Source organism: Scyliorhinus torazame, chromosome 26, assembly GCF_047496885.1.
Source record: "Scyliorhinus torazame isolate Kashiwa2021f chromosome 26, sScyTor2.1, whole genome shotgun sequence".
Classification (NCBI taxonomy): Eukaryota; Metazoa; Chordata; class Chondrichthyes; order Carcharhiniformes; family Scyliorhinidae; genus Scyliorhinus; species Scyliorhinus torazame.
Window position 1 is genome coordinate 36,664,799 of NC_092732.1, and position 16,482 is coordinate 36,681,280.

Here is a 16,482-nt window from a genome sequence, read left to right on the forward strand (position 1 = left end):
GAGAGTGTGGGGGGAGAGAGTGTGGGGGAGAGAGTGTAGGGGGAGAGAGTGTGGGGGGGAGTAATGGGAGTGTCGAAGAGAGAGTGTGGGGGGAGAGAGTGTGGGGGGAGAGAGTGTGGGGGAGAGTGTGGGGGGAGAGAGTGTGGGGGGAGAGTGTGGGGGGAGAGTGTGTGAGGGGAGAGAGTGTGGGGGGAGAGAGTGTGGGGGGAGAGTGTGTGAGGGGAGAGAGTGTGGGGGGAGAGAGTGTGGGGGGAGAGAGTGTGGGGGGAGAGAGTGTGGGGGGAGAGAGTGTGGGGGGAGAGAGTGTGTGGGGAGAGAGTGTGGGGGGAGAGAGTGTGTGGGGAGAGAGTGTGGGGGGAGAGAGTGTGGGGGGAGAGAGTGTGTGGGGAGAGAGTGTGGGGGGAGAGAGTGTGGGGGGGAGAGAGTGTGGGGGGAGAGAGTGTGGGGGGAGAGAGTGTGGGGGGAGAGAGTGTGGGGGGAGTAATGGGAGTGTCGAAGAGAGAGTGTGGGGGGAGAGAGTGTGGGGGGAGAGAGTGTGGGGGGAGAGTGTGGGGGGAGAGAGTGTGGGGGGAAGAGTGTGGGGGGAGAGTGTGTGGGGGGAGAGTGTGTGAGGGGAGAGTGTGTGAGGGGAGAGAGTGTGGGGGGAGAGAGTGTGGGGGGAGAGAGTGTGGGGGGAGAGAGTGTGGGGGGAGAGAGTGTAGGGGGAGAGAGTGTGGGGGGAGAGAGTGTGTGGGGAGAGAGTGTGGGGGGAGAGAGTGTGGGGGGAGAGAGTGTGGGGGGAGAGAGTGTGGGGGGAGAGAGTGTGGGGGGAGAGAGTGTGGGGGGAGAGAGTAGAATCATAGAATCATAGATGTTTACAGCATGGAAACAGGCCCTTCGGCCCAACCAGTCCATGCCGCCCAGTTTTTACCATTAAGCTAGTCCCAGTTGCCCGCACTTGGCCCATAACCCTCTATACCCATCTTACCCATGTAACTATCTAAATGCTTTTTAAAAGACACAATTGTACCCGCCTCTACTACTACCTCTGGCAGTTCATTCCAGACACTCACTACCCTCTGAGTGAAGAAATTGCACCTCTGGGCCCTTCTGAATCTCTCCCCTCTCACCTTAAACCTCTGCCCTCTAGTTTTAGACTCCCCTACCTTTGGGAAAAGATGTTGACTATCTACTTTATCTATGCCCCTCGTTATTTTATAGACCTCTATAAGATCACCCCTAAGCCTCCTACGCTCCAGGGAAAAAAGTCCCAGTCTATCCAGCCTCTCCTTATAACTCAAACCATCAAGTCCCGGCAACATCCTAGTAAATCTTTTCTGCACTCTTTCTAGTTTAATAATATCCTTTCTATAATAGGGTGACCAGAACTGCACACAGTATTCCAAGTATGGCCGTACCAATGTCTTGTACAACTTCAACAAGACGTCCCAACTCCTGTATTCAATGTTCTGACCAATGAAACCCAGCATGCCGAATGCCTTCTTCACCACCCTGTCCACCTGTGACTCCACCTTCAAGGAGCTATGAACCTGTACTCCTAGATCTCTTTGCTCTATAACTCTCCCCAACGCCATACCATTAACTGAGTAGGCCCTGGCCTGATTCGATCTGCCAAAATGCATCACCTCACATTTATCTAAATTAAACTCCATCTGCCATTCGTCGGCCCACTGGCCTAATTGATCAAGATCCCGTTGCAATCCTAGATAACCTTCTTCACTATCCACTGTGCCACCAATCCTGGTGTCATCTGCAAACTTACTAACCATGCCTCCTAAATTCTCATCCAAATCATTAATATAAATCACAAATAACAGTGGACCCAGCACCGATCCGTGAGGCACACCACTGGTCACAGGCCTCCAGTTTGAAAACAACCTTCTGTCGTCCAGCCAATTTTGAATCCAATTGGCAACCTCACCCTGGATCCCGTGAGCTTTAACCTTCTGCAACAACCTACCATGCGGTACCTTGTCAAAGGCTTTGCTAAAGTCCATGTAGACAACGTCTACTGCACTGCCCTCATCTACCTTCTTGGTCACCCCCTCAAAAAACTCAATCAAATTTGTGAGACATGATTTTCCACGCACAAAGCCATGCTGACTGCCCCAAATCAGTCCTTGCCTCTCTAAATGCTTGTAGATCCTGTCTCTCAGAATACCTTCTAGCAACTTACCTACTACAGACGTTAGGCTCACCGGTCTGTAGTTCCCAGGCTTTTCCCTGCTGCCCTTCTTAAACAAGGGCACAACATTCGCCACTCTCCAATCTTCAGGCACCTCACCTGTGGCTGCCGATGATTCAAATATCTCTGTTAGGGGACCCGCAATTTCCTCCCTAGCCTCCCACAACATCCTGGGATACATTTCATCAGGTCCCGGGGATTTATCTACCTTGATGCGCTTTAAGACTTCCAGCACCTCCTCCTCCGTAATATGCACACTTCTCAAGACATCACTATTTATTTCCCTTAGTTTCCTAACATCCATGCCTTTCTCCACCGTGAATACCAATGAGAAATATTCATTCAGGATCTCACCCAACTCTTGTGGCTCTGCACATAGATGTCCTTGTTGATCCTTAAGAGGCCCTACTCTGTCCCTAGTTACTCTTTTTCCCTTTATGTATCTGTAGAAGCTCTTTGGATTCTCCCTTGCATTATTTGCCAAAGCAATTTCATGTCCCCTTTTTGCCCTCCTGATTTCCCTCTTAACTCTATTTCGACAATCTCTATACTCTTCAAGGGATCCACTTGATCCCAGTTGCTTATGTACGTCATATGCCTCCTTCTTCTTTTTGACCAGAGTCTCAATATCTCGAGTCATCCAGGGTTCCCTACTTCTACCAGCCTTGCCCTTCACTCTAAAGGGAATGTGCTTACCCTGCACCCTGGTTAACACATTTTTAAAAGCCTCCCATTTACCAGCCGTCCCTTTGCCTGCCAACAGTCTCCCCCAATCTACCTCTGAAAGTTCCTGTCTGATACCATCAAAATTGGCCTTGCCCCAATTAAGAATTTTAACTCTTGGGCCAGACCTATCATTATCCATAGCTATCTTAAAACTAATGGAGTTATGGTCACTTGTCCCAAAGTGATCCCTCACTAGCACTTCTGTCACTTGCCCTTCCTTATTTCCCAAGACGAGGTCAAGTTTTGCCCCCTCTCTAGTCGGTCCATCCACATACTGAATGAGAAATTCCTCCTGAATACACTCAACAAATTTCCCTCCATCCAAGCCCCTAATGCTATGGCTGTCCCAGTCAATGTTGGGAAAGTTAAAGTCCCCTACTACTACCACCCTATTATTCTTGCAGCTATCTGTAATCTCCTTACATATTTGCTCCTCAATTTCCCGCTGACTATTTGGGGGCCTGTAGTACAGTCCTACCAAGGTGATCTCTCCCTTCTTATTTTTCAGTTCCACCCATATAGACTCAGTGGGCGAACCCTCGGATATATCCCCTCTAAGTACTGCCGTGATGTTCTCCCTAATCAAAAACACCACTCCCCCTCCTCTCTTACCTCCTGTTCTATCCATTCTATAGCATCTGTACCCCGGAACATTGAGCTGCCAGTCCTGCCCCTCCCTTAGCCATGTTTCAGTCATAGCTATAATGTCCCAGTCCCATGTGCCCGTCCATGCCCTGAGTTCATCCGCTTTGCCCGTCAGGCCCCTTGCATTGAAATAAATGCAGTTTAATGTAGACTTTCCTTGCTCTCTGCCCTGCTTTCTCTGGTCATGCTTTACACACTCTCCCTTCCTGCCTTTTGTTTCTGACCCCACTGACTTCCTACATCGGTTCCCATCCCCCTGCCACATTAGTTTAAACCCTCCCCAACTGCACTAGCAAACACCCCCCCGAGAACATTGGTTCCGGTCCCACCCAGATGCAGACCGTCCGATTTGTACAGGTCCCACCTCCCCCAGAACCGGTCTCAATGTCCCAGGAATTTGAAACCCTCCCTCTTGCACCATCTCTCAAGCCACGTATTCATCCTAGCTATCCTGTCATTCCTACTCTGACTATCACGTGGCACTGGTAGCAATCCTGAGATTACTACCTTTGAGGTCCTACTTTTTAGTTTAACTCCTAACTCCCTAAATTCAGCTTGTAGGACCTCATCCCGTTTTTTACCTATATCGTTGGTGCCTATATGCACCACGACAGCTGGCTGTTCACCCTCCCCCTCCAGAATGCCCTGCAGCCGCTCCGAGACATCCTTGACCCTTGCACCTGGGAGGCAACATACCAACCTGGATTCTCGTTTGCGTCCGCAGAAACGCCTGTCTATTCCCCTTACAATTGAATCCCCTATCACTATAGCTCTGCCACTCTTTTTCCCGCCCTTCTGTGCAGCAGAGCCAGCCACGGTGCCATGAACCTGGCTGCTGCCACCTTCCCCTGGTGAGCCATCTCCCCCAACAGTTTCCAAAACGGTAAATCTGTTTTGGAGGGAGATGACCGCAGGGGATCCCTGCACTGCCTTCCTACTCTTCCTCTGTCTGTTGGTCACCCATTCCCTATCTGCCTCAGTAATTTTAATCTGCGGTGTGGGGGGAGAGAGTGTGGGGAGAGAGTGTGAGGGGAGAGAGTGTGGGGAGATAGTGTGTGGGGGAGAGAGTGTGGGGGGAGAGTGTGGAGGAGGGGAGTGTTTGAGGAGGAATGGATAATGTGGGTGTGGTAGTCACCACTGTTGTATTATAGTGTATATACTGCACTTGCATACGAGGGTATTACGGTAAGGCCCCTGTACGACAGGTACGGGAGTAGATCCCTGCCTGCTGGCTCCGCCCAGTCGGCGGAGTATAAATGTGTGTACTCTCCGAACTGCAGCCATTTCAGCAGCTGCTGTAGGAGGCCACACATCTCTGTGTAATAAAGCCTCGATTACTCTCGTCTCGTCGTCTTTGATAGTGCATCAGTGGGGGGAGGGGGTGGTGACCGAGGGGGAGTGGATGAGCGTGGGGAGAGGAGGGTTGGGGTCCGAGGCAGTTTGGTGTTGGCGGTGCCTCGGGCTGGGGATTTGGGGCTTGCGGGGTACAGGGTATCAGGACTCCTCTGGAAGGGACCCCACTTGCCAGGCCCCCCTCCCCACTCCCCTCCCTCCATGGCAGACGTCTAATCCCTACTCACATGGCCTCCACCCTGGTGATGTTTGTGGAAGCGGGAAGATTCTCGAAATCCCGGGCCTTGGCCCGGTTGAGGAACGGCCCGGATCCCTGGAGTAGGAAATGGAACTCGAGAGCGGATATTGTGTTCAGGTGGGTCTGGAGTAATCCCCACGCCAACTCTGAGCTCCGGCTGTTACGCACACACGCCTCCAGTCCCCTCGCAAAGGCTTTCTCCTGTAATACAGAAACATCGTGACTCGGCCTATTCTCCAGGACTCGCACAGAGTGAGATATAGGGGTGGGGGTTAGCTCCTTTACCGGGACGGCTGGTTCGCGGTGAGGGGGTCACATCACCAACGCGGGTTCAATTCCTGTACCAGCTGGGGTAATTCATCAAGCCGGTCCCACAATTAACAGTTAAACAGGGGCGCGAATCTCGCCCCTGCCGTGTCCCGAATTCTCCACCGCCAGAGAATCAGCGGGGGCGGGAATCGCGGGCTCCCCCCCCCTCCACCCCCGGCGATTCTCCGGCCCGCGATGGGCTAAAGTCCCGCCGCTGTCAACCCTCGCCAGCCGACCTGGATTGAACCACCTACCTTACCGACGGGGGCAGACGGCGCGGGCGGGCTCCAGGGTCCTGGGGTGGGGGGGGGGGGGTGCGCGGGGCGATCTGGCCCCGGGGGGGGGGGGGGGGGTGCCCCCACGGTGGCCTGGCCCGCGGTCGGGGCCCACCGATTGGCGGGCGGGCCTGTGCCGTGGGGGCACTCTTTTTCTTCCGCCTTCGCCACGGTCTCCACTATGGCGGAGGCGGAAGTGACCCCCTCCACTGCGCATGTGCGGGGATGCCGTGAGCGTACGCTGACTCCATTTGCCACCTCTCAGCCCAGCTCTGCAGCTTATCTATGTCCCTCTGTAACCTGCAACACCCTTCCGCACCGTCCACAACTCCACCGACTTTAGTGTCATCTGCAAATTTACTCACCCATCCTTCTACACCCTCCTCCAGGTCATTTATAAAAATGACAAACAGCAGTGGCCCCAAAACAGATCCTTGTGGTACACCACTAGAAACTGGACTCCAGGCTGAACATTTCCCATCAACCACCACCCTTTATCTTCTTCCAGCTAGCCAATTTCTGATCCAAACTGCTAAATCACCCTGAATCCCATGCCTCCGTATTTTCTGCAGAAGCCTACCGTGGGGAACCTTATCAAACGCTTTACTGAAATCCATATACACCACATCAACTGCTTTACCCTCATCGACCTGTTTGGTCACCTTCTCAAAGAACTCAATAAGGTTTGTGAGGCACGCCCTACCCTTCACAAAACCGTGTTGACTATCCCTAATCAAATTATTCCTTGCCAGATGATTATACATCCTATCTCTTATAATGGGCTGTTTAGCACAGGGCTAAATCGCTGGCTTTGAAAGCAGACCAAGGCAGGCCAGCAGCACGGTTCAATTCCCGTAACAGCCTCCCCGAACAGGTGCCGGAATGTGGCGACTAGGGGCTTTTCACAGTGACTTCATTTGAAGCCTACTTGTGACAATAAGCGATTTTCATTTCATTTCATTTCCTTTCCAAGACTTTGTCCACAACAGAAGTAAGGCTCACTGGTCTATAGTTACCGGGGTTGTCTCTACTCCCCTCCTTGAACAAGGGGCCAACATTTGCTATCCTCCAGTCTTCTGGCACTATTCCTGTAGACAATGATGACATAAAGATCAAAGCCAAAGGCTCAGCAATCTCCTCCCTAGCTTCCCAGAGAATCCTAGGATAAATCCCATCCGGCCCAGGTGACTTATCTATTTTCACCCTTTCCAGAATTGCTAACACCTCCTCATGAACCTCAATCCTGTCTAGTCTAGTAGCCTGAATCTCAGTATTCTCCTCGACAACATTGTCTTTTTCCTGTGTGAATATGGACGAAAAATATTCATTTAGCACCTCTCCTATCTCCTCGGACTCCAAGCACAACTTCCCACTACTGTCCTTGACTGGCCCTACTCTTACCCTAGTCATTCGTTTATTCCTGACATACCTAGAGAAAGCTTTAGGGTTTTCCTTGATCCTACCTGCCAAGGACTTCTCATGTCCCCTCCTGGCTATTCTTAGCTCTCTCTTTAGGTCCTTCCTAGCTAACTTGTAACTCTCGAGCGCCCTAACTGAACCTTCATGTCTCATCTTAACGTAAGCCTCCTTCTTCCTCTTGACAAACGATTCAACTACTTTAGTAAACCACAGTTCCCTCGCTCGACCACTTCCTCCCAGCCTGACAGGTACATACTTATCAAGGACACGCAGTAGCTGTTCCTTGAACAAGCTCCACATTTCAATTGTGCCCATCCCCTACAGTTTCCCTCCCCATCCTATGCATCCTCAGTCTTGCCTAATCGCATCATAATTGCCTTTCCCCCAGCTATAACTCTTGCCCTGCAGTATATACATATCCCTTTCCATCGCTAAAGTAAACGTAACTGAATTGTGGTCACTATCACCAAAGTGCTCCCCTATCTCCAAATCTAACACCTGTCCTGGTTCATTACCCAGTACCAAATCCAATAGAGCTTCGCCTCTAGTTGGCCTATCTAAATACTGTGTCACATTGGGCAAAAACGGACCCATCTAAAGTACTCGAGCTATAGCTTTTCCAGTTAATATTTGGAGTCTCCCATAACAACTACCCTGTTACTTTTGCTCCTATCCAGAATCATCTTTGCAATCCTTTCCTCTACGTCTCTGGAACTTTTCAGAGGCCTATAGAAAACCCCTAACAGGGTGACCTCTCCTTTCCTGTTTCTAACCTCAGCCCATACTACCTCAGTAGACGAGTCCTCATCAAACGTCCTTTCTGCCACCGTAATACTGTCCTTGACTAACAATGCCACCCCTCCCCCTCTTTTACCACCTTCCCTGATCTTACTGAAATATCTAAACCCCAGCACCTGCAACAACCATTCCTGTCCCTGCACTATCCATGTCTCCAAAATGGCCACAACATCAAAGTCCCAGGTACCAACCCATACCGCAAGTTCACCCACTTTATTCCGGATGCTCCTGGCATTGAAGTAGACACTTTAAACCACCTTCCTGCCTGCCGGTACACTCCTGCGACCTTGAAACCTTACTCATGACCTCCTACTCTCAACCTCCTGTATACTGGAGCAAAGAGTAAAGCTCCCTCTATACTGTCCCCATCAAACACTCCCAGGACAGGTGCAGCACGGGGTTAGATACAGAGTAAAGCTCCCTCTACACTGTCCCCATCAAACACTCCCAGGACAGGTACAGCATGGGGTTAGATACAGAGTAAAGCTCCCTCTACACTGTCCCCATCAAACACTCCCAGGACAGGTACAGCACGGGGTTAGATACAGAGTAAAGCTCCCTGTACACTGTCCCCATCAAACACTCCCAGGACAGGTACAGCACGGGGTTAGAGACAGAGTAAAGCTCCCTCTACAGTGTCCCCATCAAACACTCGCAGGACAGGTACAGCACGGGGTTAGATACAGAGTAAAGCTCCCTCTACACTGTCCCCATCAAACACTCCCAGGACAGGTACAGCATGGGGTTAGATACAGAGTAAAGCTCCCTCTACACTGTCCCCATCAAACACTCCCAGGACAGGTACAGCACGGGGTTAGATACAGAGTAAAGCTCCCTGTACACTGTCCCCATCAAACACTCCCAGGACAGGTACAGCACGGGGTTAGAGACAGAGTAAAGCTCCCTCTACAGTGTCCCCATCAAACACTCGCAGGACAGGTACAGCACGGGGTTAGATACAGAGTAAAGCTCCCTCTACACTGTCCCCATCAAACACTCACAGGACTGCACGGGGTTAGATGCAGAGTAAAGCTCCCTCTACACTGTCCCCATCAAACACTCCCAGGACAGGTACAGCATGGTGTTAGACACAGAGTAAAGCTCCCTCTACACTGTCCCCATCAAACACTCCCAGGACAGATGTCGTCTATATGGACTTCAGTAAGGCCTTTGACAAGATCCCTCATGGTAGACTAGTACAAAAGGTGAAGTCACACGGGATCAGGGGTGAGCTGGCAAGGTGGATACAGAACTGGCTAGGCCATAGAAGGCAGAGAGTAGCAATGGAGGGATGCTTTTCTAATTGGAGGGCTGTGACCAGTGGTGTTCCACAGGGATCAGTGCTGGGACCTTTGCTCTTTGTAGTATATATAAATGATTTGGAGGAAAATGTAACTGGTCTGATTAGTAAGTTTGCAGACGACACAAAGGTTGGTGGAATTGCGGATAGCGATGAGGACTGTCGGAGGATACAGCAGGATTTAGATTGTCTGGAGACTTGGGCGGAGAGATGGCAGATGGAGTTTAATCCGGACAAATGTGAGGTAATGCATTTTGGAAGGTCTAATGCAGGTAGGGAATATACAGTGAATGGTAGAACCCTCAAGAGTATTGAAAGTCAAAGAGATCTAGGAGTACAGGTCCACAGGTCATTGAAAGGGGCAACACAGGTGGAGAAGGTAGTCAAGAAGGCATACGGCATGCTTGCCTTCATTGGCCGGGGCATTGAGTATAAGAATTGGCAAGTCATGTTGCAGCTGTATAGAACCTTAGTTAGGCCACACTTGGAGTATGGTGTTCAATTCTGGTCGCCACACTACCAGAAGGATGTGGAGGCTTTAGAGAGGGTGCAGAAGAGATTTACCAGAATGTTGCCTGGTATGGAGGACATTAGCTATGAGGAGCGGTTGAATAAACTCGGTTTGTTCTCACTGGAACGAAGGAGGTTGAGGGGAGACCTGATAGAGGTCTACAAAATTATGAGGGGCATAGACAGAGTGGATAGTCAGAGGCTTTTCCCCAGGGTAGAGGGGTCAATTACTAGGGGGCATAGCTTTAAGGTGAGAGGGGCAAGGTTTAGAGTAGATGTACGAGGCAAGTTTTTTACGCAGAGGGTAGTGGGTGCCTGGAACTCGCTACCGGATGAGGTACTGGAAGCAGGGACGATAGGGACATTTAAGGGGCATCTTGACAAATATATGAATAGGATGGGAATAGAGGGATACGGACCCCGGAAGTGTAGAAGATTGTAGTTGAGTCGGGCAGCATGGTCGGCACGGGCTTGGAGGGCCGAAGGGCCTGTTCCTGTGCTGTACATTTCTTTGTTCTTTTGACAGGTACAGCACGGGGTTAGATACAGAGTAAAGCTCCCTCCACACTGTCCCCATCAAACACTCCCAGGACAGATACAGCACGGGGTTCGATACACAGTAAAGCTCCCTCGACACTGTCCCCATCAAACACGCCCAGGACAGGTACAGCACGGGGTTAGATACAGAGTAAAGCTCCCTCTACACTGTCCCCATCAAACACTCCCAGGACAGGTACAGCACGGGGTTAGATACAGAGTAAAGCTCCCTCTACGCTGTCCCCATCAAACACTCCCAGGACAGGTACAGCACGGGGTTAGATACACAGTAAAGCTCCCTCCACACTGTCCCCATCAAACACTCCCAGGACAGGTACAGCACGGGGTTAGATACAGAGTAAAGCTCCCTGTACACTGTCCCCATCAAACACTCCCAGGACAGGTACAGCACGGGGTTAGATACAGAGTAAAGCTCCCTCTACACTGTCCCCATCAAACACTCCCAGGACAGGGACAGCACAGGCTTAGATACAGAGTAAAGCTCCCTCTACACTGTCCCCATCAAACACACCCAGGACAGGTACAGCACAGGGTTAGATACAGAGTAAAGCTCCCTCTACACTGTCCCCATCAAACACTCCCAGGACAGGTACAGCACAGGCTTAGATACAGAGTAAAGCTCCCTCTACACTGTCCCCATCAAACACTCCCAGGACAGGTACAGCACGGGGATAGATACAGAGTAAAGCTCCCTCTGCACTGTCCCCATCAAACTCTCCCAGGACAGGTACAGCACGGGGATAGATACAGAGTAAAGCTCCCTCTGCACTGTCCCCATTAAACACTCCCAGGACAGGTACAGCACGGGGATAGATACAGAGTAAAGCTCCCTCTGCACTGTCCCCATCAAACACTCCCAGGACAGGGACAGCACAGGCTTAGATACAGAGTAAAGCTCCCTCTACACTGTCCCCATCAAACACTCCCAGGACAGGTACAGCACGGGGATAGATACAGAGTAAAGCTCCCTCTGCACTGTCCCCATCAAACACGCCCAGGACAGGTACAGCACGGGGTTAGATACAGAGTAAAGCTCCCTCTACACTGTCCCCATCAAACACCCCCAGGACAGGTACAGCACGGGGTTAGATACAGAGTAAAGCTCCCTCTACACTGTCCCCATCAAACACTCCCAGAACAGGTACAGCACAGTGTCCGATACAGAGTAAAGCTCCCTCTACACTGTCCCCATCAAACACTCCCAGGACAGGTACAGCACGAGGTTAGATACAGAGTAAAGCTCCCTCTACACTGTCCCCATCAAACACTCCCAGGACAGGTACAGCACGGGGTTAGATACAGAGTAAAGCTCCCTCTACACTGTCCCCATCAAACACTCCCAGGACAGGTACAGCACGGGGTTAGATACAGAGTAAAGCTCCCTCGACACTGTCCCCATCAAACACTCCCAGGACAGGTACAGCACGGGGTTAGATACAGAGTAAAGCTCCCTCTACACTGTCCCCATCAAACATTCCCAGGACAGGTACAGCACGGGGTTAGATACAGAGTAAAGCTCCCTCTACACTGTCCCCATCAAACATTCCCAGGACAGGTACAGCACGGGGTTAGATACAGAGTAAAGCTCCCTCTACACTGTCCCCATCAAACACTCCCAGGACAGGTACAGCACGGGGTTAGATACAGAGTAAAGCTCCCTCTACACTGTCCCCATCAAACACGCCCAGGACAGGTACAGCACGGGGTTAGATACAGAGTAAAGCTCCCTCTACACTATCCCCATCAAACACTCCCAGGACAGGTACAGCACAGGGTTAGATACAGAGTAAAGCTCCCTCTACACTGTCCCCATCAAACTCTCCCAGGACAGGTACAGCACGGGGTTAGATACAGAGTAAAGCTCCCTCTACACTGACCCCATCAAACACTCCCAGGACAGGTACAGCACGGGGTTAGATACAGAGTAAAGCTCCCTCTACACTGTCCCCATCAAACATTCCCGGGACAGGTACAGCACGGGGTTAGATACAGAGTAAAGCTCCCTCTACACTGTCCCCATCAAACACTCCCAGGACAGGTACAGCACGGGGTTAGATACAGAGTAAAGCTCCCTCTCCACTGTCCCCATCAAACACTCCCAGGACAGGTACAGCACGGGGTTAGATACAGAGTAAAGCTCCCTCTACACTGTCCCCATCAAACACTCCCAGGACAGGTACAGCACGGGGTTAGACACAGAGTAAAGCTCCCTCTACACTGTCCCCATCAAACACTCCCAGGACAGGTACAGCACGGGGTTAGATACAGAGTAAAGCTCCCTCTACACTGCCCCCATCAAACACACCCAGGACAGGTACAGCACGGGGTTAGATACAGAGTAAAGCTCCCTCTACACTGTCCCCATCAAACACTCCCAGGACAGGTACAGCTCGGGGTTAGATACAGAGTAAAGCTCCCTCTACACTGTCCCCATCAAACACTCCCAGGACAGGTACAGCACGGGGTTAGATACAGAGTAAAGCTCCCTCTACACTGTCCCCATCAAACACTCCCAGGACAGGTACAGCACGGGGTTAGATACAGAGTAAAGCTCCCTCTACACTGTCCCCATCAAACACTCCCAGCACAGGTACAGCACGGGGATAGATACAGAGTAAAGCTACCTCTACCCTATCCCCATCAAACACTCCCAGGACAGGTACAGCACAGGGTTAGATACAGAGTAAAGCTCCCTCTACACTGTCCCCATCAAACACTCCCAGGACAGGTACAGCACGGGGTTAGATACAGAGTAAAGCTCCCTCTACACTGTCCCCATCAAACACGCCCAGGACAGGTACAGCACGGGGTTAGATACAGAGTAAAGCTCCCTCTACACTATCCCCATCAAACACTCCCAGGACAGGTACAGCACAGGGTTAGATACAGAGTAAAGCTCCCTCTACACTGTCCCCATCAAACTCTCCCAGGACAGGTACAGCACGGGGTTAGATACAGAGTAAAGCTCCCTCTACACTGACCCCATCAAACACTCCCAGGACAGGTACAGCACGGGGTTAGATACAGAGTAAAGCTCCCTCTACACTGTCCCCATCAAACATTCCCGGGACAGGTACAGCACGGGGTTAGATACAGAGTAAAGCTCCCTCTACACTGTCCCCATCAAACACTCCCAGGACAGGTACAGCACGGGGTTAGATACAGAGTAAAGCTCCCTCTCCACTGTCCCCATCAAACACTCCCAGGACAGGTACAGCACGGGGTTAGATACAGAGTAAAGCTCCCTCTACACTGTCCCCATCAAACACTCCCAGGACAGGTACAGCACGGGGTTAGACACAGAGTAAAGCTCCCTCTACACTGTCCCCATCAAACACTCCCAGGACAGGTACAGCACGGGGTTAGACACAGAGTAAAGCTCCCTCTACACTGTCCCCATCAAACACTCCCAGGACAGGTACAGCACGGGGTTAGATACAGAGTAAAGCTCCCTCTACACTGTCCCCATCAAACACACCCAGGACAGGTACAGCACGGGGTTAGATACAGAGTAAAGCTCCCTCTACACTGTCCCCATCAAACACTCCCAGGACAGGTACATCACGGGGTTAGATACAGGGTAAAGCTCCCTCTACACTGTCCTCATCAAACACTCCCAGGACAGGTACAGCACGGGGTTAGATACAGAGTAAAGCTCCCTCTACACTGTCCACATCAAACACTCCCAGGACAGGTACAGCACGGGGTTAGATACAGAGTAAAGCTCCCTCGACACTGTCCCCATCAACAACTCCCAGGACAGGTACAGCACGGGGTTAGATACAGAGTAAAGCTCCCTCTACACTGTCCCCATCAAACACACCCAGGACAGGTACAGCACGGGGTTAGATACAGAGTAAAGCTCCCTCTACACTGTCCCCATCAAACACTCCCAGGACAGGTACAGCACGGGGTTAGATACAGAGTAAAGCTCCCTCTACACTGTCCCCATCAAACACTCCCAGGACAGGTACAGCACGGGGCTAGATACAGAGTAAAGCTCCCTCTACACTGTCCCCATCAAACACACCCAGGACAGGTACAGCACGGGGTTAGATACAGAGTAAAGCTCCCTCTACACTGTCCCCATCAAACACTCCCAGGACAGGTACAGCACGGGGTTAGATACAGAGTAAAGCTCCCTCTACACTGTCCCCATCAAACACTCCCAGGACAGGTACAGCACGGGGTTAGATACAGAGTAAAGCTCCCTCTACACTGTCCCCATCAAACACTCCCAGGACAGGTACAGCACGGGGTTAGACACAGAGTAAAGCTCCCTCTACACTGTCCCCATCAAACACTCCCAGGACAGGTACAGCACGGGGTTAGACACAGAGTAAAGCTCCCTCTACACTGTCCCCATCAAACACTCCCAGGACAGGTACAGCACGGGGTTAGATACAGAGTAAAGCTCCCTCTACACTGTCCCCATCAAACACACCCAGGACAGGTACAGCACGGGGTTAGATACAGAGTAAAGCTCCCTCTACACTGTCCCCATCAAACACTCCCAGGACAGGTACAGCACGGGGTTAGATACAGAGTAAAGCTCCCTCTACACTGTCCCCATCAAACACTCCCAGGACAGGTACAGCACGGGGTTAGATACAGGGTAAAGCTCCCTCTACACTGTCCCCATCAAACACTCCCGGGACAGGTACAGCACGGGGTTAGATACAGAGTAAAGCTCCCTCTACACTGTCCCCATCAAACACTCCCAGGACAGGTACATCACGGGGTTAGATACAGGGTAAAGCTCCCTCTACACTGTCCTCATCAAACACTCCCAGGACAGGTACAGCACGGGGTTAGATACAGAGTAAAGCTCCCTCTACACTGTCCACATCAAACACTCCCAGGACAGGTACAGCACGGGGTTAGATACAGAGTAAAGCTCCCTCGACACTGTCCCCATCAACAACTCCCAGGACAGGTACAGCACGGGTTAGATACAGAGTAAAGCTCCCTCTACACTGTCCCCATCAAACACTCCCAGGACAGGTACAGCACAGGGTTAGATACAGAGTAAAGCTCCCTCTACACTGTCCCCATCAAACACTCCCAGGACAGGAACAGCACGGGGTTAGATACAGAGTAAAGCTCCCTTTGCACTGTCATCCATCAAACACTCCCAGGACAGGTACAGCACGGGGTTAGATACAGAGTAAAGCTCCCTTTGCACTGTCTCCATCAAACACTCCCAGGACAGGTACAGCACGGGGTTAGATACAGAGTAAAGCTCCCTCTACACTGTCCCCATCAAACACTCCCAGGACAGGTACAGCACAGGGTTAGATACAGAGTAAAGCTCCCTTTGCACTGTCTCCATCAAACACTCCCAGGACAGGTACATCACGGGGTTAGATACAGAGTAAAGCTCCCTCTACACTGTCCCCATCAAACACTCCCGGGACAGGTAGAGCACGGGGTTAGATACAGAGTAAAGCTCCCTCTACACTGTCCCCATCAAACACTCCCGGGACAGGTAGAGCACGGGGTTAGATACAGAGTAAAGCTCCCTCTACACTGACCCCATCAAACACTCCCAGGACAGGTACAGCACGGGGTTAGATACAGAGTAAAGCTCCCTCTACACTGTCCCCATCAAACACTCCCAGGACAGGTACAGCACGGGGTTAGATACAGAGTAAAGCTCCCTCTACACTGTCCCCATCAAACACTCCCAGGACAGGTACAGCACGGGGTTAGATACAGAGTAAAGCTCCCTCTACACTGTCCCCATCAAACACTCCCAGGACAGGTACAGCACGGGGTTAGATACAGAGTAAAGCTCCCTCTACACTGCCCCCTCACTCCCAGGACAGGGACAGCACGGGGTTCGATACATTGCTGGGTAGTGCGGTTCTGGATGACAGAGTGACGGTGGGCATCCTGTCCCCCCATTGGGGAGGGAATGGGGATGTGGGGAAGGGAGAGAGAGAGACAGAGGGGAGGGGGGGGAAGGTAAGAGACTCTCGCGCTGCCGCTCCTGTTGTCTCTCACCATCGACAGCTGGTGCATCAACATCAGAAAGGTTGTGATGTTCATCTGCTTGAGCGGGTAGCGCATCCAGGTGGGTGTTGTCGTCGGCTGCAGAGAGCAAGAGGTACAAACGTTTAAAATCAAGGAAAGTGTGCTTTAGTCCAGTGTCCCGGTGAGCGGC

The 16,482-nt window shown here is 51.6% G+C and overlaps 1 protein-coding gene across 1 annotated transcript in view; it reads right to left on the reverse strand.

Annotated features, from left to right (window-relative positions):
- Window positions 1-16,482, reverse strand: part of LOC140402878 (uncharacterized) — a 120,994-nt gene that overhangs the window by 46,149 nt on the left and 58,363 nt on the right. The window contains exons 12-13 of the mRNA XM_072490504.1: window positions 16,323-16,409; window positions 5,137-5,348 (exon numbers count right to left, since the gene is read on the reverse strand). Of these exons, the coding sequence (XP_072346605.1) occupies window positions 5,137-5,348; window positions 16,323-16,409 (299 nt within the window). The remainder of the gene's footprint in view (window positions 1-5,136; window positions 5,349-16,322; window positions 16,410-16,482) is intronic.